Source organism: Manduca sexta, chromosome 21 (genome assembly GCF_014839805.1).
Source record: "Manduca sexta isolate Smith_Timp_Sample1 chromosome 21, JHU_Msex_v1.0, whole genome shotgun sequence".
Lineage (NCBI taxonomy): Eukaryota > Metazoa > Arthropoda > Insecta > Lepidoptera > Sphingidae > Manduca > Manduca sexta.
This window is the reverse complement of record NC_051135.1, coordinates 7,339,083-7,362,029: the sequence shown is the minus strand read 5'-3', so window position 1 is coordinate 7,362,029 and position 22,947 is coordinate 7,339,083. Positions and strand designations below refer to the sequence as shown.

The following is a 22,947-nucleotide window of genomic DNA, read 5'->3' as shown; positions in this document are numbered from 1 at the left end:
TTATGTGTGTGTAGAAAAATAAATGGTTTAAGTTTAAAGAAGGAACTTATCACGTCGCTTTGTTCAGACAAGAAACAATAAGAAAACATCTTAAGATGCATCCTAATTAAACAAACATTCAATCATCAATAACACTTTAAACCAAATCACATACAATTTCAACCACAAATCATAATAAAAAGAATAATGAGCGCTCTCCACAAACAGGAGATTGGAATGGAACAAAAGATAGACAGAACAAGTATACTAGAAAAAAAAGTATACTGTTCGAAAGTTGTGGAAAAAACAGGAATAAAATAATTCTGTCGAGCGGCACTTGTCAGCACAACATCCTCGGGCCTTAGTTATGAAACTGCACTGAGACAAGGAACACAGATGTTACGTAGTGACGCTGTAGGACAAGCGAGAGGATGACAGCGAGTAAAGCGAGTCAACAGACTGATGAAAGTACACTAATCAATCAATCAATCAATGTTGCCGTCCACTGCTGGACTTAGGCTTACCCAAATGAGCGCCAACCATCGCGTTCTTGAGCAGCCCGCATCCATCCGCTACCCGACACATTTTTCAAGTCGTCGGTCCATAGTGAACCAACGGTTTCCAATTATACGTCTACCTACGCTACGCTGCTCCATCCACCGTCTCATCAGCACTTGAATCGTCTAGTACACTAATAAATGACTTACATTTACGATAGGAAAAGCAAAGTGATATTGAATTTTTCTGCTCAGTTTCAGTCTATACTCTGTCATTAATGTCCAATATGGCGATAGGGTTGCCCCTTATCAGATCACGGGATGAAATAAGAATGAACACAACTAGCACTAGTTGCTTCTCTGCCTACCCGTTCAGAGATAAAAATCGTGAGTGTCTGAATGAAAAGATCTAATATTAGCATTATTACTGTCATGTATTAAATTGTCAATTACGTTCTCAAAACGAAGAGGTTAATTTACACCGCGCAAATGAACCGCGATATAAATGCGGACTATTCAGATATCAGAATTAAACGCTCCATTGCAGTGTTAATTGCCAGAGGGAGGTTGAAGCCACTGAAGGTAAATACAACACCTTTCAGTCCTATTACGTCTGTGTGCTTATTTTTTTCTATTTGAAAATTACATGCTATTTTATTTCCATAATAATAACTTTAGATCATAATAACGTATTATGCTCTAAAAGTTATGCTTTCCTGACAAATTTCAAGTATATTGGCAGAAGATTCAATACTTAAATTTAAATTAATAATCCTTAGGGCCTGTTATGTATCTTTTGAGCAAATGCTACTCGTCACATAAATAAGTAAGCTGACCAAATACAAAAGACACATTCTAATCTATTACTTCCAAAAAAATAGTAATAAAATGTTTACTATCTACATCGGCTGTGTAATACAATAACTGTCAAATAAAGTTTATTTGGAACTTGTAAAACAGGCCTTGCATTTTTTTACGAACTTAATGAACCCAGCTTAGTTCTTATAAATAAAGGAGTCTAAAATGCGAATCATAGCATCAGCTGCCTTTGAAATAATTAATATACAGACTGATCATAAATATGCTGCCTTAAAAATAACATTTTCACATCGAAATAATTTAAACTAGCTTTTGCTCGCAGATTCACCCGCGTGAAAGAGTTTTCACAGGATAAAATTTCGCTATATATTTTGCTGGAGGGCTGGCTAGACTTATAGCTGGTATATCACACACAACGCCCCGACTTGCTACGGGCTATTTGCAGAAAAAGGCGAACCTCAACATAGAATATATTTTCCCGGGATAGAAAGTAGCCTATAACCTTCCTAGGGTCTTAAACTATCTCCATAGCTCATAAAAATCCGTTCAATTAATTTTAAGAAAATCGATAACATACAGACAGACAGAAAAGAGGCTTTGTTTTATAATATGTATATATTAAAAGATTTAAAATTATGCTGATCACGCTGTCGCCTATAACTCGACGCAGCCACGAAAATGCGGTTCAACGTTCGACAAACGATACTCCAAGTTCCAAACTCTCTCTGCTCTGTTTGTCGTTAAAAAATACGGCACCAAACGAAACTACTCAGAGTACTTCCTAGTTCTTGTTCTTATGTTTCATTACATTTAATAGCGTGAAAATCTGTTTCATTTTGGACGATGCGTCCTGGTCATAACTAAGAGATAATAAGGTTTGTAACCTGAAATCGTATTCTTATATGTTTGAAATGTCTTCAGATTTACGCAGGAAATATTATAGTGTACAAGTGTGTGCGCAATACATAGGTGCACTCTATGAGAGTTCGGTGAGACGGCAATCCGACATGACCGCAGAGATATCAGGCCCGGAGCCAATGGCTTTACGTACTTTGCGGGGCATACGGGTAACACTCCGCCAACTTCCTGACTCCGAGCTGCGACTAAGTAGTTTTTAAGATAGAAAAACCAAGTTCCAGTTATTTTTTGTCGGACCTGGAATTGAAATTTGAAACCCACGACCTCAGCGCGGTAGTCGTATTCATACCTCGTATTACAACTACGCCACTGAGTCAGTCGAGTTGATTACAATATTACGGAATGGTAAAAGTTATTATTCAAAACCAGGTAAATCGTATTTCATTGTATATATTTGGACTGTGCCATAATTATGATTAATGTACCAACCTCCATCGCACATCCACTACGCGCCATGGTGACACGTCATCGCATAATCAAGCACCTGCAATCAAAACGTAACAGTCATTTATAATAAAAATTGGTATACACAGCATACAAAAATGAATTAATGTAGTAGAATATAATTTTCGATATACCTGATCTGGTTTTACAATAGTTAGTGTGGACTAAGGTTTAGAAAAAAGCATAGATGTAACCACGACTTGTTGACATTACTATATTAATAAACCGATCTCACTTTTGAGTAGGAACTTAGGTTAACATTTAAGATATTCACACAACAACTCGTTAACATTTAAGCGCCTGCTGTCAGCTGAATCGGCGCGATTAAACAAAACAGCTGTCAAATTCCGTCATATGCTACGACTTAAGATATCACTTGAGATATTGATTCTATGTATTACCCATTAAGTTACACAAAGATATTATCTGTTTATTAAATTGCGACGATATTAAGGTGCTGACTGTAGACAACGTCTTGGCTAATATTGTACTTCAGAGCGATACTCAATAGCCTCTATTAATACGATCCCAAGTTTTGGCATCTGATATTTGACTATTCAAAGGAGAGACAGAGACGTCACAAGTGTTTTCTCTTTTTGTTTATTTGAAGTATTTTATCAGTCTTATTTATAAACTTCTTTTAGCGTTAAAAGTTGGTTATGAATTGCTGAAATAGCTGTCAAAAACGTCACCGGTTTCCTAGTTTAAACCTTATTAAGAGGCAAGATGGCGGATTTTGACTTACAACTGATCGAGTAAAGGACATTGTTCTGTGCCCATACATAATTCGCCCTGGAACCAACAGCAATGGAAAAAGTTTGTAATATTTAGAATCATTAATAAATTCTCATGACATATTATTTATAAAACGGACAAGCTGGGATATCGCATTAATCCAAAAAAACAATGAGATTTTGAGGTTATAATGGATAGTAAACATTGAAAGCTTTTCAATGTTCAAGGTAGATTTATAGTCCTATCATTTACGCTTTAAATATGCTTTTTATTGATATAAGTACCTATCTAATATACATCAGCCCTAAAGATTCATCACTATGTAGGCATCTGATTATTTTTTACTTAAATCAGGCTATTTTAAGACTTGATTCATATAATTTTTTATAAGTAAAAAAGTACCTAATTCTGTAGTTATAGTATTTACATCCTCTAAGAGTACCTTTCAGAATTTATGTATTTTCTATATATACGTACGTATTCCCTGAAGAGAGAGACAGAGGCGCACTGTTGAGCATTCACGCTTCATCAGAAGCATGGCATATTTTACACACTTTTGGTAGACTCTTAGGGCATGTAGGATTAAATTAAACAAATAAAAAAATATTTTCAGTTCATATTATTTATTTCCTCATCACCTACATTGTTTTATAAAATATTATCTGAGTATTGTGCAGGAGGGTTGTTGTTATGGTATTATTTATCAATTCAGTTTTGCCAATCACCATATTAGTTGAATGAATATAATCTTTCATTATACATACCTCCAATGGTGCAAGTCTTTCTAAAATGATATTTCTGCTATAAATATGATGTGGAGTAATTGTCCTTAATGGTATTATTTGATGTAAGCGAATCCGGAGTTCCAACATTCTATTACAGAGCACGCAGCTTCTACTAACATTGTTAAAGCTGAAGTATGTATAGACTCTTGGGCCGTGGTCCAACATGCTGTACATATAAGATCAAGGGCTACAACCTGAAAAAAAAAACAAACAAACACATTATGCTCAAATTAGAATGGCAATATATTAATATTGTCACACGGAAATCAGATTTATGTATTCAAATCTTCCAGCTGAATTAAATGAAAGAAACCTTCAAGCATATGACACACATTTTTTAATCAACAATATCCTTGCTAATTTGCTCTTAAGTTGCCACAGCCACATGCCAAAGTGTAGTAGGTAGTATACAGAGTCTATTCGCTGTCTCCACGCAGTTACCAAGAACAGGAACTGAGGAGCGAACTAGAAGTTTGGCGGCAGTTAAACTTGTACGATTAAACAAAAATGTGCTTACCAAACGAGGCGCTGTCTATTGTTGTATAAAATGACGAATCTGCTCGTTCTCCAACACCATGGACCCACCAGCAGAGCCAAATTAATGCAAAAAGCAATTTCCATTTCGTATCTGTTATCAATGCCAGGTAAATTGTTACATCAGTTCACAAAATTCAGAAATCACAGCCAGTGTATGTCGATATCGTAATCAATGGCACAAAGTCTTTATAATAGCCGAATCGTCAATGATATAGTGAGAGTCAGAGAATTATAATATATTATATGGAAAGTGAGAGTCTAGTTTATTTGTCTCTGATGAGTAAAGTGTGAGTGACATTAAATTGAATTGAACAATGAAGTAAGAATTAGGAATACTACTCGACTAGATTCTGGATCGATTATATCGATCATTTATACAAAAATCGATTTTATTCATCATAGGGTTATTTTTATTCAGAAAAATATTTAGCGGGACCCTTATCCCGGAAAATCTTTCACACGGGCGGATCCGATAGTCATTTAATATGGAGAGAGTTTTAGGCCCCCGGATGGAGGGAGAGAGAAGAACGCTACTTTTTATATGTATAATTCTTAAATATTTTGTACGACAGAAAAATAAATGTTCGCATAATATATTATGTTCTGCTATCTGTACGAAGCCAGGGCGGGTCGCTAATATAGAATCTAAATAAACAAAGTAAATCAATATGAATTAAAAACTAAAAAAAAAACTTTTTTCATAGACTTGATCTATAAACAATTTAGTCCTAAAATTAACTACTTATTTATTTGAGACGCATCCACTGCTCGATTAAATATTATTATAATAATTAAAGAACATATCGCCTCAAAAATCGAATATATTAAAATGTTTCAATAATTAATTATCGGTAATTAGATTTATCGTTTTGTCGAACCGGTACAACTCTATACACAATTAGTTGTAAACATGTCAGCGACTTTGACTTTAACCCCCTTATTCATAAACGTTTTTTATCCAGGGACGGAGTAAAGCTGTGATAACAAGCCTGTTTCTCAGTGCCCAACGGCACTGAGAAATAGACATAGGGCCGTTGTGATTGGTTATTATTGTTGTATTTCAATATTAGCCAATCACAACGGTCCTACGTCTACGCACTGCGAAGACTGCCATGCCGTCAGCACTGAGAAACAGACTTGTTATCACAGCCTTACTCGATCGTTCGATAAAAAACGTCTATGAATAAGGGGGTAAGTCGTTACAATACTTTTATATATTATTAATTTTGGATGTAGCAGCTTGTCCGTTTTATACACATATTTGCAAATAATTTAAAAAAATACATAAATAATTATGGTGTTAGTCACACCTTTGTTGGTTCTGGGGCCGTTTTCGACAATGTCCTTTGTGTCTTAACTAAGCATAGTTTTGCGAATTTCTTATAAGTAAGACTGTATAGGTATTTATAGAGCTATTTGACCTACATGTATTGAATAATAATAATTATTTTAATGTATTTATTTAGGAAAGGAAATAATAAAAATTCATAATACACAACTTGGCAAAAGTGGTATAGGACGCTCTCCAGCTAGGTGGAGTGACGAACTGCGAAAGGTGGTTAGCAAGAAATGGACGCCACAGGCCGAAGACTGGGTAAAATGGCACATTTAATTAGACAGAATGTTGTATTGTAAGCTATATGTTTTCCAATGAGAATTAATAAATATTTTACAAGGCCTACGTCCAGCAATGGACAAAGATGATAATAATAAAATCCAAATAATCTCACAAAAAGAAAAGACGTTAAGTCCAATTAACCGGCAATCTACCCGCCACACTCCGTCAATAAATCAATACAATTTAATTTTGTTCTACATTCACATCTCCACGCTTACTTAATACACAAATCGACAATTCAAATATCATTAAAACAACACAAATACGGGGACGATGTTGATCGTGAATACCCCTGGATTGTCTTTTTTCCATTAAAATAAGCGCCTCGGCAATAAACTGCGAACATTTATTACTCTCAATTTACGATCGTTTTATGGTATTGATAAATCTACTCGGCTTGAATTATAATTTTATGATATCACCTGAGCCGGAAAATTGGATTAGTGTTAACATTTTGGATGCTTGAGATGGTTGTATTTAATGCTGTCATTATAGTCATTTTAACCGACTTCAAAACAAAGAAGGAGGTGATCAATTCGACGTGATTTTTTTTATGTTTGTTACCTCAGAACTCAGTAAATTCTTAAGTGAAGTGGAAAATTCTTTCTTTATTCGAAAGAATATACCTCCAGATTGGTCCAATAGAATTTTATAATATATAATATGGTTTTATGGGCCAAATTTTTTCATGTGTTTACTTCAAAATCTTTAATGATTGCTTCATGTTAAATAATCTAAATGTGTTCTTCTACAAGATGGTTTTATGCCAACGCGATCAATCGCTCCAAAAAACATATCCCTACCAAATTCATGTAAACTTTCGCGTAAATATTAATTTGGGTCAAATTTTAGGCTACTATACAAAAACAAATGAATAATGATCAGCCCAAGTTGGTCTGAAACAAGGTAATACAAACATAAATCATGAACAATAAGTTAGATCAGTAACTTTTTGCGTCTCATTTTTCTTGTTTACCATTCGCGATTCGGGTATTTATTAACCTTCGGATGTCTTATACAATGGCAATAACGTTTTTGTAAACATTTATTGAATATAAGTATTACATTTTGTATTAAATAAACAGCTCTTAAATTAAAGATCATTGATCGATTTTTTTTATTTTATTTTACACGCAAAATAGGTTATAATCATAAAACATACTTAATGCTACAAATGAGGTTATTGAACATAATTATAACCCTAAACTTGTGATTTAATTCTCGAAGAGTACTAAAGAATACTACATTCGTATTAGGTTTTTATTTTAGGTTACACATACCAATACTCCAGTGAATATTTTTTCTTTTTGTTCATAATAGCTTTTGCAGGCTTTCAATAGGCCATCAAGCGTCTAAGGCACTCTAACGGGGATGAAAAGGAAGCTACTAGTTAAAGGATGTCTAAAAGAAAAGGATATTGGCCCCATCCGCAGCTGAACTAAGGAGCTTGTGTGCTATCAGAAACTTGAACTGAATAACACGAGAGTAACTTCGAGTAAGCGGATATGAGCATACTTGGCATTTTTTTTCAGCGGTTTAAAAGGTAGTTTTGATACATGAATAATTTTCTTGTAATATTGTATTTATTTTAAAGTAAGTAAAAGAACGTGCCTAATCAATGTAAGTATAATATTGAAATAAAACTATTTTATGGATTTTACGGTGGTCATACAAATTGCGGTAAATACAATACATTTATTTATATTCTTACTAAATCTTGCCTGTAGCACTCTAAAAAGTATCCTATAGCACTCAGGGGTAATGTAGCTTCCTATTAAAATTACTAAAATTACTAAATCGGTTTAGTAGTTCCTTAAGCTTTATATATCGGCAACGATTTAGTTTTGAAAACATATCATCTTAGTATAAAGTTTTTATTTTATATGTTTACATGATTTTTAGTTTATAAATACTTATGTATATCACTGTTTTTATTTCCTGTACAATTTTTTATACTGTCTCATGAATTGAGTAAATGACCGTTCCTACGATTCTAATTTATATTCCCTGTACATAAACCAAACATAAAATTCTATTGCTTATGATATTTTACATAGCACTTGACAATCCAACATCAACATAAAAGCTGTAGGAACCCACAGTGTATATTTCATAAAAAAATGTATTTTATAGCTGCGCGGGAGTGCAATCGCCAGCGTTTGTTAGTTGTTCCCTCATCATGCGCCATGTTAGCCCACGTATACATTACCGTATGTATAAATTGATTTTATATTTAGCGACCAATATACAAATACGAATTAACCACTACTGAACGTTTAATTGCAACCTTTTGAGAGTCCAGTGGAGGATTACCAAGAGCATTCAGAACACAATAATATTGTACTCATAATCCCCACAAAGCTATAATAATTGAGGAAATACGGTGAATTACATCCAGCCGAACAATACACTAGTCACAAAACATTTCATGTGGGATCCGCGACTTTTATCCTCAAATCTCTAATGATCTGTGAAACCCCAGCAACATGTAATAAGGACCTATAATTATGTTTATTACTACGTCTTTATCAAAGGTTCGATTGTGATATTTCTACTACCATCGGAATGGGAAAGATTATGCAGAATCTCTTCTCTCTCTCTCTTCAGCCTATACAAGGTCATTTTGACATTGCGGTACTAAATGAAACCACATACTCATCATCTTGAAAGTAACACCTTGCTATAAGTTACTCGAACCGTAGATGTAAAATAAAAAAGTGTCTGTTCGAACAAAATAAATATGAATAAAAAGTAATTTTAATTTTGCACGCCCTTTGCCACTACTGCTACTCTAAGAGAATTTGTCACAGCAGCAACATCATACTTCCAGTCAAAAATATACTCACATACACCATATTCACACTAACCCATCTAATGATCAAAAATTCTGAAAATTATAACCGGGATTTTAAGTAAAGATATTCGTTATCCACGGATGATTTTTGGCACAATGTTAGCATAATTATATATTTAATAATACAAAAAACCGCGATAAATACCGAAAAATAATTTAATTTTAATGTCTAACATTCACATAAACATAAGAAATAATTATGAATGCCTCTCTTTTGTAGAAAGACTAAAATCTTACAACATTGAAATTCCAGGCATAAATAATAACGACCAAAAACATAATTAAACTCTGACAAACTAAACATTGTAACAAAATAATTAAACTTCATAATACATTCAAAGAACTCATTTGAGTGACGAGTAACGATTCCTCGTAACTTAAATCTGGAATCCATTGATAATTAATACTTTAACAAATTACACCTTTACATTCAAAAAGCAACGTTCCTTTTAACAAATATTAAATTAAACTTCCGTAATCATTATGCCTACACAAATTGTGCCACAATCGTTTTCGTTTGGTGCGTAGTAGACGGCGCTTTTCAAACAATTTGTTTCGTATTTTGTTCACCTTAATTAAACTAAGGGTCACGGTACACAATCGAATTCCATCAAAAAACAAATTACCGATACGAACTGAGACATCACTGAATGCCGTGAATAGGATTGTATAGAATCGACATAAATGAGTATTTATAGGTTTTTATATTTTAGTTATAACTGGCTGTAGCCTTGTTCGCCCAGTGGTAGTATAAACATGTAGGCTGTAAAAAAATCGGTAGTCTCTGTTCAACAGTGCACTGTGACTGATAATAATTCCTATAGTTCAACCACTGTTATACTAATAAATATAATCCTCATCACATTTCTTTAAACGCGCCAAACTCCATTTTACATACAATAAACAAATGACATTAAAATCTAAAATATCACGTCTTAACGGATCATTGGCAAGTTATAAACGCTCGTAAAGTAATCGTGGTAAAACGTTTTGTATGTAAATGGAAATCTATTCGCGTCAGTTTTGCGGAGAAAACAACGTACGCACAGCGCTACGTCATTACAAACAACTTTATGGCGCTCGTTAGCTGTGATGAGCCGAATATTGAGTATTCGATGGTCTTTGGAAGTGACTTAATAATCAACCCGTATTATATACTGTCCCATTGCTGGGCACGGGCCTTCTCTACTACTGAGGGATAGGACTTAGTCCATCATGCTGGCCTAGTGCGGATTGGTAGACTTCACACAACCTCTAAATTCTTATAGAAAACTTCTCAGGTATGCAGATTTCCTCACGATGTTTTCCTTTGCCGTTAAAGCAAGCGATAATTCACATAGAATACACAATTTTAGAAAAGTCCGAGGTGTGTGCCCTTGCGATTTAAAACTGCGGACATTCGTCCCGGTAGTCCGTTACACCCAACTAGGCTATCCGCTTTTATCGGAAAGGCCTTACTAGTATTATAATAAGTGTGTTCCCATGACGTCATGACATGACGCCATCGCGTATTAAAAGGAGACGACGGAAAACCAGCTCTAATCTATATTGTGGTACTCTGCTCGCTGTCAACATAAACTCAGACTATTCATTTTCCCATTCAAAAATCATGTACATTTATTTATCTATATAGTTTGTTATAATGTATATGTATATAATAAATGTCCCTGTATACTAAGGTAATAAAGAACTTTATAAAGATAGAAAATAATGAAAGTAATTCTCGATTCGCATAGTAAAATTGCGAATTAAACAGTTCGCCATCTTGTTTGAAAGCTAAAGTGAAAACTTTATGCGTCATTGTTCTTTGAAAGCAGCAACGTTACCTTTGAAGTCTTCATTATACAAAATATATAAAACATCAATAAGTAACTACTATCTACCATAATGTTATATTGCTTAAGGTCGATTTTTAACTGTTACGGAAAAGCAACTTTCAACTGATTGCGAGATCAGCCCTAAAACTACCACATCTTGATTTAGGAAAAAAGGCAAATGCGTAAGTGCCAAATGGATTTTATAAGAACTAAAATTATTGCTTAGCCAAGCAAATTTATGGCGTTATATTGAATAAAAGAATAACATCTACAGCCCCCGACTATCGCGATCATGTCATTATTTCAAAGAAAGTAATGCAAAAAGCCGCGTCTAATAATTCCGTTCACAGCACGCGGCACTGTTAATTGACGTAATTGAAAAGTTAAAACCTCAGGTTCGCGCTCACCTTTTTAAATATTTACTTTAGCACCAATTAGTGTGTCGCTAGTAGATTTTCCTTTAAAATTAGGGCTGTTGCACACTCCGGACAAGTTTAAGTTTCATCAACTTTTAATATGCTAACTTATAATGAACATCGCACTGCAGTGCATCACCGGTCTTATAATTAACATTATCTCTTATACAGATAATAAAAAATTTAAAATTCGAATGTTAAATTAAGAAATTTCTTTTTCTACAGCGTTGCGCGCGTTCCTAGTCCGCTTCTACTTAATATTCTAAACTTCGTCCGAACTTTAGCATTATCGGGGGTACGACCATTGGCTTTCATATCTTCCGCTTAACTGTATTATGGCTGATATATCTGAGGAAAAGCCGTTTGCTTTTTATTATTAGAATACCGATAATATCATATTAACTTGATATTAGATTTTTAAGACTTCACAGCTTACTATCGGTAATAAAATTTTTACATTTATTATTGTTGACGGCTTCTTATTTTATAATACGTAAGAAATAAATTAAAGTTATTTTATCGAGATTGAACATTGCCATTATTTATTTAAAAACTACATCGCTATGCGACAGTGTACGTAGATACGATCTTGCATCTATTCATAAAAGCCTTCCATTATTATTATTGCATTAGTGAAAGCCAAATTCTTGTATACCGAATTCATTTCTAAAGCATAATAGGACGAAAATAACAGAGGCCGCACCAAACAAATGACGTAAAAGATGATATATTATGTTTGAAAAAAGGGCCTAAAATCGACATGCAAATGGGGGTGTAGCGTCAAACGCGCAAATATTTCGTCAGGGCGCGTGACATGCAAGCCCTTACGATAAGAGGTTAAAGTACCTGTGCCATTTAAAATTACGCCACATTGTGACCGTGGCTTGCAAATTATATACAGTCCCATGTACCAACTTTACCCTAACGCCCACTTTAACAGCGGACTTTGCGCCGACTCAACAGTAAAGCTAATTTCATTTATTTTTACTTTAGCTGCAAATTAAGGTTTAAATATTCTAATTTATTATCGCGCTAGACGTAAGCAGGGACTGAATTTTGGATACTTCCAAAATATTTATAAATTTACCTTTGCTGTTTGTGTTAAGCGCTGTCGCTGGGTCAACGTTATGACATGAATATATTGTCATTCTTATATGTACGAACATCTTAAAGTACAAATTCCGAATTATATTCGTTCATTACACAGAAAATGGCGTTATAGAAAACTTTATCTCCTCGTTTACTTAATCAATATCGTGATTAGTATTACTTGAATTTGCGAGAACCTCTTTGTAAAATTAGAATAAGAAATGTAGAATGTGTGGAATGTGGATCTATTTTTGAATTACTCGTTGGCACGTTTTTTTATTTAAAACTTTATTGCACACCATAAATATGAAAGAAAAACAAACAAATACGTATACATATAGTGGAAATAATTTAAACATCTGTGTTTATATTGGTTACCATCTAACCTCTTAAACTTTCCTTACCCTAACGGATGGAAAAAACGATATATTCTCAACAATAAGTTTTATCCACAAAGGTTACTTACAAAGACGCATTGCGTGCATCTAACACTCCGACAATCCCCTTAATGTGTAGTGATTGCGTGCGGGATTTCATTATAACGGCACTAGTATTCGAATTCACTCTTCCTCGAACCATTATGGTGTAATAATCACGCACTTACAAAGCGTTGGGCGTTGATTGTTGGTTGATCGAACGTTTCGTATTGTCACTTCTCTGTGTTATATAAGACATTAAACAGTGCACTTAGTTATGGACCGGATATCAAGACCAAATTTATGCTCTAAAAGTTATTACCAATTGGTGATACGTCGTTGTCTTATTATATCCGTGTGTCACGTCACAGCGTCCTTAGATAATAATACAAAACATACATATTTAAACAAAATATGCTATAGAAAAGTATTAAGTACATTGGTGTTTTGCTATTTCACGGTAGATTGCGTAACCATGGCATGAGCGCAAAATTTTTGGATGACAATCTTCCTTACGTCTGCTCTATATTTAGAGCTCTTTGGTTATATAACTGATGTGGATTGTAATTTGTACCCCGTATATGCGTCAACCCTGTCACATCATGGAAAGGATATTTGCTTCTAAATATGGGTGCACAAGGTGTGTTTTCAAAGTCAAAATTGTTTATTAAAAATTGGACTTCTAATGACTTAAGAAATTACACTAAAATAAATAATATCACTGGAATCGTTATTAAATACATATAAGAATTACCAGGGGTTCCAAACAAGGTAAAGGAATACCTTTACCTTGTTTGGAATCTCTATTCGAAAATGTAAGCCAACGCAATAGCGTTGGCTTACATTTTCGAATAGAGGTGTGAGATTATTTTATAAAAATTCATGGAAAAATTAACTATCAACGTAGACATAGCCTATTAAAAATATACCATTTGATACTATCGAATATTTACGTGTTAGACTAGCTATAATATCCTATATCAAAGAATATTCAAATGACTGCCGATTCATATAAAATAACAATACGTGACAGTAAACATTAATTCCTACATATAAAATTAAACTCAATTGCCTACATTCATTTTTATCGCGCGTGACATATCAAAGGCTCACTGGTGGCATTTAATAGTCTTTATAAACTCTAAAAGCAAAAAATCCTACCGCATTCAATAAAGAAAAACGATGTGCTGAACGCTATTTCATACCGACATATAATGCGGTTAGGTAATGATCCCAAAGAATAAGAAAATAACGTGGATTTTACAGTAGAAAGACACTTCGAGAATACAGTGAAAAGTGGTTATAGCGACATCGAAGGGATCACCGAATCTGGACGCTATATCCAACAGTCGTTATAAACGATACGCTTTTTATATGCATTTATAAAGAGACCTTACTATTTAGTCGTTATAATCGATGCGTCGCTATAACCGGAGTCGTTATAACCGGTTTCTACTATAGTAATAAATAGCATAAATTCACATAATTATGATATATTCTCCAAATGAAAGATATAATATGCAGGCAGTGAATACTAACGAAGCGTATCGTCCCACGATCTTACATCTTCATATCATTATTCTATAATATACCTATGCAATATAATAAAATATACATCAAATTAAAAAGTAAGTTTTATTTACGCAAAAGTTAGTTAAAAATAGGTTATTTTATATATAAATAGGTCAAAAAATCCTTTCCATACGAGTAAACTCGCTTGATACTCATATAACCGGCATAGAATAGGGTTGAGCACATACGTACACATCAACTATATTTCACCACATATTATGCCTATATCTGTCTTCTGCGAGGGTGTGAAAGTTCGTTCAAGCATAACAATACCCCTACCACGAGTTCCATTTAAAGTTTCGAATCGAAATCTCTTTCATGTGAAGAGAATCTAGCAGTCTGCAGAACGCATTGTCTAAAGAAACTATTTTGTTTTTACTACAATGCGAATGTGCTTTTCTTTAGGAACAAAAACGTCAAAATTAAGCACCAAAGTTAACTGAATCAAATAAATTGTAAAAACAATTTTCTTTGCTTACAAACGTTATGCTTAAACTATATAAAATGTTATCTTTTGTCGAGCAGTTTTCCAGTTAAGTTCCTTTTGTCTTTTTTCAATTTATTGTTCCATAGCTTCTCGTAGTTTTAAGACTTCCTTTCAATGCGTTGCTACACAAAGTTTATAAATTACACAAAAGAAGTTCCTCCATCTTAAAAACTATTAAAGTACTATGAAAGTACTGTAACTAAGAATTTTGCCAACTTACTAAACATAGTAGACAAAATATTATAATGATTTATGTTTACGCGAATGTTAGACATTGAAATGCAACTATTTTTCGGATTTTATCGCGGATTTTATATTATTATTTTCCCGACATTTCGAAGACTTTACAGCCTTCATGACCTAGGTGTTCCACGCAGCTCCGCGCGCATTATAAGCCTTACCCGCTATAAAAATGAAAACTGCCTAAATCACCGTAGTAATTCATAGCGCCATCTGTATGACGCCAGCGACATCTATTAAAATAATCCTTAAATTTCCATGGGAGCAAATTACGATAATATTAGCCAATGTGTTAATCTAGGACACGGTCTATAATTTTGCTAATATCCAAATACGTTCCGCTGTTTTGCGTTTATTTTTAGCAAACATCCAAACGTTTTCATAAATTGTCGCATTTATAATAATATTAGTAAGATTCAATATTTAATTTAGTTCGTAGTTAATCATTGGAATTGTTTATTATTTATTTATTTCATACTTTGTTGTACACCAAAATCAAAAACACTTTGCTTAAAATTAAAAACAATAAAGCAAAAAGGAAGTACAATTGGCGAAATTAGTGAACTTCTAAGGATTTAAACCTTATAGTACGTTCCGAGGGTGCTATATTTAGTATGTATATATAATTACAACCTTCCGATTGCGGCGAAGTTAAGCATTATCGCACAGGCCGCGGTTCACAGAAATGGACACCGACTACACTTTATTTATAGCGTTCTAGAAGCGCAGGTGTCTAACCGCCGGGCTATTTATAACACTGATGTTTGAAATAGTGCATGTAGTATCATAGACTAAAATAGGTCGATTTTGGCCTTTTATTAGTGTTTGTATATTGGTCGCCCATATACAGGGTCATTTTGACATGGCGTTACTAAATGAAACCGCATACTTATCTACTTGGAAATAATACTATACAATACGCTACATTCGCAATAAACTAAAAAATAATTAAAAAATCGGAAAACTAAAATCTGGATTTTTGATGAAAATGATCGTTATTAATCGATGCTTTTTGGCACAATGTCAGTAAAGGTGAAGACGAGTAGGTATATGATTTCATTTAGTAAGGTAGTGTCAAAATGACTCTGTATATCTGTCAATCAGGCATTTTGAGGGAAGAGGGGATATAATGACCCATGACGATAGATTACTGGTTTATTGAAGCAGCGTCTGCTAGTTTAGATTGTCTCGGTGGCGTATTTAATTTGTGTACACGGTACGACATCAACTCTAAGGTCTCGTGTTCGAATCCCGGGTCGGATTAAGAGATATTAGGTTTTTCTTCTCTCAATCAGCCCATAGTCTGGAATTAGTGTCCGATATGATCTCCATCATGGGACCTAATAACAAGGCGAGCAATGGGAATACTAGTTGCTCCACTGCCCACCCCTTCGCGGATAAAAGACGTAAGGGTGATTGTTAATAAGTATACATTACACCGGTAAAGTTTGATAACAAAGATATTTATAAGATTATAAATCCCCATCATACTCTAACCATATACTTCCAAAAAAAAATAGAAAAGTAAAAAAGCTAACGCAAAGCATGGTATGTAAAAGTTTTGTCTCATTGTTTCTTTAGTAATACAGAAACACTTACCTACACTTGTCTAGGAGTCTCGCAAGTGTCCTTAATATTTTATATAACTTTTGTAATTTTCAGTTGAAGTGCTTGTTAGAACAGCCATTTGACAATGCTCACTTTATTTTAAACAGTTATTTCCAAGTACACAATATCTGTGGGGATACAAAGTGTGTACAATTACTGACATTAAGTATTATTATTTTTATTGTACTTAAAATTCAATAAATTTTTCGTATCGCGGTTTTTATTTTTTTATATTGTAGTAATTTTACTGTCGTAACAATAGTTTTTAGATTCCTATTTATTGATTGAAATGATTGATTATTTAGGAACATTTCTTATTTTTGTCATAAAATACGAATTTTACAAGAAACAGGATATTGTTCCATTTGAAAGGTCTGTGTCAATAAAAGTCACAAAGCAACCCAAAAAGTCGTTTTATTTGTGCTTCCCAAACATGTGTTTCAATCAGTCTAATTAACTCGGCAACGGTAAAAGCGCATTCTAAACTGAGAGGAAATTAGTCAGATAGGAAAATAGACGGATCGTTGGCCACTGGAGAGTATTTGACCTCGCGGATTAAGTTATGTAGCAAAAAGACAATTTTACTGGTGGTAGGTCTCTCATATGTGAGTCCGCCTGGTTACGTACCACCGCAATGTCTACTTCTGCCGCCAAGCATCAGTATAATGTCACTGTTGTGTTCCGATTTAAAGGACATTGTAGCTAGTAACTGAACATAATAAGACGAGTGCAGTGGCGAGTGCAGTGAAATATGAAACAAAACTTTGTAATTCACGGTGTTGGATGGTGTTTCTATTGTTTATGGGCGGTCGTATCGCTTACCATCAGGCGAACGGCTAGCTCGTCTCGTCATTCAAACCAATAAAAATAAAAGTCATAAATACAAAAGAAATTTTGTATTTTCAATTGACCATATACGGTAGTCCGAAGTGTGTAGCAATAGTAAAGTGTTATTTGTATCGGTGTATTCGCAAATACACCCATAAAGTTAACTATTTACTAATATAAAATGTTAAGGATACTTGTGCATCTCCTAGGCAAGTGTAGATAAGTGATGGTAATACTACTAAAACATACCGAAACAAAAATTGGCATATATAGTTTCGAATATAAATCAGCTTTTAGTAAAGATACGCGAATTTACAATTTTTTTGTAACAATATTTAGTTCATCTTTTACACCAAATTGAATTCATTTGATCTATGTAATGAATTATACAGTTACCTAATAGTTATTGCTACACATTACTTAATAGTTGTTACTACACGAGGCAGAAAACTTTTATATTTATTACATCATAACTGTATTGGTACACGAGCAAGGAAGTGACAAGAAAAGAGAAAAATGATCGAAGCGTTCGCACGACAAACGAGTACAATAGAAACTGCTCGATTTATTTATCGCAACATGATAAAAGTTCAATAAACTGTTGTGTAAGTTATAGTTAAAATTGCTTGAAAACCACTTTAAATTGTTAGCTCAACGTGGCAACGGCAAACAAAATGAAAACTAACATGATAAAGGCTTCGTTCCAGTCAAATACACTTGCCCAATATTTTAAGCGCACGGATTTGATCACTACCCCTTCTATTGTTATTTTTTTTATATTTTTCATTCGGTCTATGACGTGCAAAGGTAATATAATCGATCTATACATCGAGTATGTGGACCACAAAAAAGGTTTTTTTTATAATTAAAATATTTGTACCATAAAAAAAGTATTGTATTTTGTAAAAAAATATTTAAAAATATTGATTATATATAAATGATCTTTATATATTCTTACAATCCGCATGCGTCACGATTAGCGCTAGCGATGCGGGAAAATGTATCGTGACGAGTCTATTATTCTATTGTTAAGTAACTTCCACGCTATGATCATTCCGCCAGTACTTCCTCTAGAGTAGAAACGCACTCCGCGTGACTGCGTCACGTAGCTTCGTTGTTTCGCTTATTCATAATACGAAAATGCCTAAAAAAACATCAACATAGTTCAAAATTATTATCATGTTTTCACTTTTCAGCATACGAACATACGAACGTACGTTCATGAGTATTTTTAACGTTCATATTAACTACTAAACGTAAGTGAACCCTATTCAGGATTGTACAAACACTCCCCGTAAATATTAGTCTCGTTTCACACCAAGCTACAACTCTATTTATTAAACGATAAGCTTGTTTTTCAAACGCACATAAAATAAAGCCTAGGCATATTGTTAAGCCACTTAATACTTTGTCCTTGCTATAAAATCCGAAATATTAAGAAAATAATACGAGTTAAAAGTTCTTTAGGAGTCCTTGTAACTACGATATAAATTGGAGCCTAAGGGAAAGTTCCGTTCTAAATGTTTGTTTTGGGACATAACGCGGAAAAGCTTTTAATGTTATTATTTACGATGTCTTTCTTAGTTGTCTAGTGATTATTTTCATCCATTATATTTCCTATTGTGTTCGAGAAATGAGGAAACACTCATGTGAGAATTAGGGCAGAAAATGAATAAAAAGATTTTTTAAAAGATACGAATCTACTTGAGTGTCACAAACCTTCCTTACTATATGTTCACTCCAAAACACGAATGCCCAAGACCAACTTAGATACAAGTTGGAGCCCGCAGTCGTCCCTAATGCGTCGAAGATGACCACCGCGGAGTTTTAATTGGTATGCCGTACCTAGCGTTTTTTTATTGCTTTCAATGACGAGACGACCTTACCGTTCGCCTGATACGACCGCCCATAAACAGTAGAAACACCATCCAAAACCTTGAATTACAAAGTATTGTTTGGTATTGCACTGCGCTCGCCATCCTGAGATGTGAGATGTTAAGTCTCATTATGTCTCATTATGTCCAATAGTTTCTCTGACTATAAGAGTATATATGAACTTGGCCCAGCGTTTGTCCGACGTCATCTCTCCGAGCAGCTCAACGTCGGGTTGTAAGGCATGGTGACTTAAACATAACCGCTCAGTCACCCCTCGCGAAGGCAGTCATAAGGAAATTTCTTCGCGAAACCGAAAAATAAACAGCTATTAGTTTTCATCATTTATACGTCATGTCATACATTATAGCATTTTTTCTTTGATATTAGGGTAACCGAATGAAAACGTTCGAAATTAATGTAACAGACAAGGGAATTAAGTTTATCTGATTATCATGAAACAGTATGACAATGTGATTCCGATGTGTATGATTAGTTGCTCCCTACGGAAATGAGACATGTTTATTGCAAATAATAACCACTGAATGGCTGATAAAAGTCAATTTTCCTTAACGTTCAGTTGTGGTATATAACCAGTTTTTATGTTGCCAAGTATTATATGAATTATCGTACACCTATCAAATATAATTTGTCTATATTAGGTAACAACAGCGGGGATGGTTAGGTCTGATGCTGCCGTAGATTGTAGCCGAAAAAGGCTTTAAAATAAGTACATTATTTTTTTTTACGTGCACATTCTATTGTACAACCTATAAAGTCTGTTGCATATCAAACTGCGAATCCAAATTGTTTAATTGCGAAACTCACTTGACTGATGGCTTCGATAATGGATAGTGATAAAGCTTTATGTAATTTGTTTTTATTGCGGCCTAACTGTACTAAACGAGATAATATTGTTTGTTTTTTGCATCGACGAGTTTTATGGAAATGGTGAACCATAAACTCACATGAACGATTTAGTGTTGCATTGGATTTAGGAAGATGGTTTTTCTTTATGAAAGCACGGCAATGCGACTCCACTGCACCTGATGGTAAGTGAAGTGAGGTCCAATAGAATGTCGACTAACGAGAGATGATTACCCCTCAGCAGTCGACACAATTATGCCGGCGGGCGGATAAAAATATATCCTACCACCAGCATATTAGTAATGGTACGGGATTTTAAAGGTGCTATTTAACAACCGGCCATACCCAAACCACAGCTGCAAATCGCAAGCGACACTGCTGCATAATAATTTAATTAATTTCAATATAATGACCCGATAGTCAGAGGTTCATGCATTTTGCGGTCTGCGACATCTTATACTCAATTGCTTTTATGCAGATATTGACAAGACTTGAGTTCTGAAGTCAGATACATATTATATTTTATAGTTATACCTATTTAAATACTAAAGTATAATAGACCATTATTCTCGGACCTTTTCTATTTTCGTTTATATCAAACAGTAGGTACTCATCAAATCCGCTGTATGTAAATATTAAACACAATATCCCGAACGTGCGGTAACTTCGGCAACAATTGACATTTATAAACGTCGTATCAGCACTTTTACAATCAAAACTCACGCTTTACAAAAAGTAAATACATTTTATTTCCAACTCCTGACCAAATGTGTGTTGCAAATAAAAAATCGCAAACAAAAATGAGTTTTCGCTCGTTACGCGCCGCAATTTTACACGCAATGTAGTAAATTGGGAACAATAGTGTAACACGGGTGGACATGGGATGAATGTCAATGTATCATCCGCGTGACATTTCACTTAGTTAGCATTTTCATTACTCAACACAGGGTTGACAACCCTATACGATATACGAACTTGTTTTAATTGACGTCCAAAATTGATGCAATATGGAAGATTACTACATTTCTTTACGAACAAATTTTTAATAAATATAATGGGAAGATAGCGAATGATCACTCATCACCCCTTACGATTTACAAAGCTAAAGTTAATATTAGTAATAGAAACTCCACTGTATATTTATCTCGCAGTGCTTTATTTAACGAACATTTAGGCTGAAAATTAGTTTCCAAAGTCTAAAAGTAGCAACCCTATCGCGGCGCTGCGGCCCGTCTAGCCTCGCTGAATATGACACATATACTTTCGCTTAAATGACAAAGCGTTGTTTGGATTGGATTTTGGTATTTATTGGTGCCAAATATTTGGCATTCCTGACTGTACAATCCTCTTGTTATCTGTAAAGTTACCTTCTACGCAGTTAGTCAAATTTTAATAATCGTCATCACAGGGACAATGTAAGCAATATTCTTAGAATCAATTACTGTATTATATTTTAGAGGATTTTTAATTTCGATGTCACTTTTGTTATTTACAAGAAAAAACTGAAATAAGTGGCCTATTGGTTAGTATATATTATTCCGGGTAGCAAATATTATTCCAGGACACTGTTTATCAACTCTATACCAAATCTATACCAAATTTCATCCACACGTGAAACTAGACCAAGAACTTTCATACATCGAAACATCGAAACTATCTACAAACCTCAATACATCAAACAAATCTACGTCCCGGATTTTAATTCGACGCAATCCTCAAACAGAAGAACGCTCACCGTCTAATATCCACAACGAAATGTTTCTTATCTCCGACCGCTATTATAACGTCTCTTTGTTAGTTCTATTTCCGCGGCCAGCATTCTCTGGTTCGTATTATTTACCGCACATATTCGTGCTTCGATGTTATGGCGGTCAATTTGCAAAGCACAATTGGTTTGGTAACAATACGCCGTTATCTGAATACACCACTTGTCCGTCTGCACCGATGAGATCTTTATGATTGTAAAATAATGAAGCTTGATTTTTATGTTTTTCGATTTTTATTTTACTGATTTTATTTGAATATTTACTGTCGCGAGCTCAAATAGTAAGGCAAGCCTATAAGATGTAACTTAATTTTACAAAAATATCAAAAGTCTTCATACTACTTAATTAAACGTAAGAAATTAAACACAGAAATAAGCGAATCTAAATAACTTTCTAAGTAGGTAAAGTAACAAACTACAGTAACAAAATATAAATACTACATGAAACCAAACACAAAGGCTTCACGAAAGCGGAGCAAAATTCCAAGAAGAGGTCTTTGAAAAATATCTTTCGCAGATCATATTTAAATCTGATTTTAAAGGAGAACTCGGCGCATATTTATTTATGATTGATGAGCCAGGAAGAAGCCAAACGTGTAAGAATAGAGATTACGTTGTCGATATGCGCCTCGTGAAGAAAATTAATGTTAGTGCCGCGTTTTCTATTACCACTAGACTGGGTTATTATGTAAAATGATTCAAGTTGGATAGGTGTTGTTTGAGAGAACCTGTGAAGTATCACAGCTTGTGTTGTCGCTAAGTGTTTTGTACTGTTTAGAAGATG

General features: G+C 34.1%; 1 protein-coding gene across 1 annotated transcript in view; it reads right to left on the bottom strand.

Moving 5' to 3' along the window:
* Positions 1–22,947, bottom strand: part of LOC115453761 (suppressor of lurcher protein 1-like) — a 332,327-nt gene that overhangs the window by 267,422 nt on the left and 41,958 nt on the right. The window contains exon 2 of the mRNA XM_037440969.1: positions 2,643–2,697. Coding sequence (XP_037296866.1) covers positions 2,643–2,669 — 27 coding nt within the window. The 5' untranslated portion in view covers positions 2,670–2,697. The remainder of the gene's footprint in view (positions 1–2,642; positions 2,698–22,947) is intronic.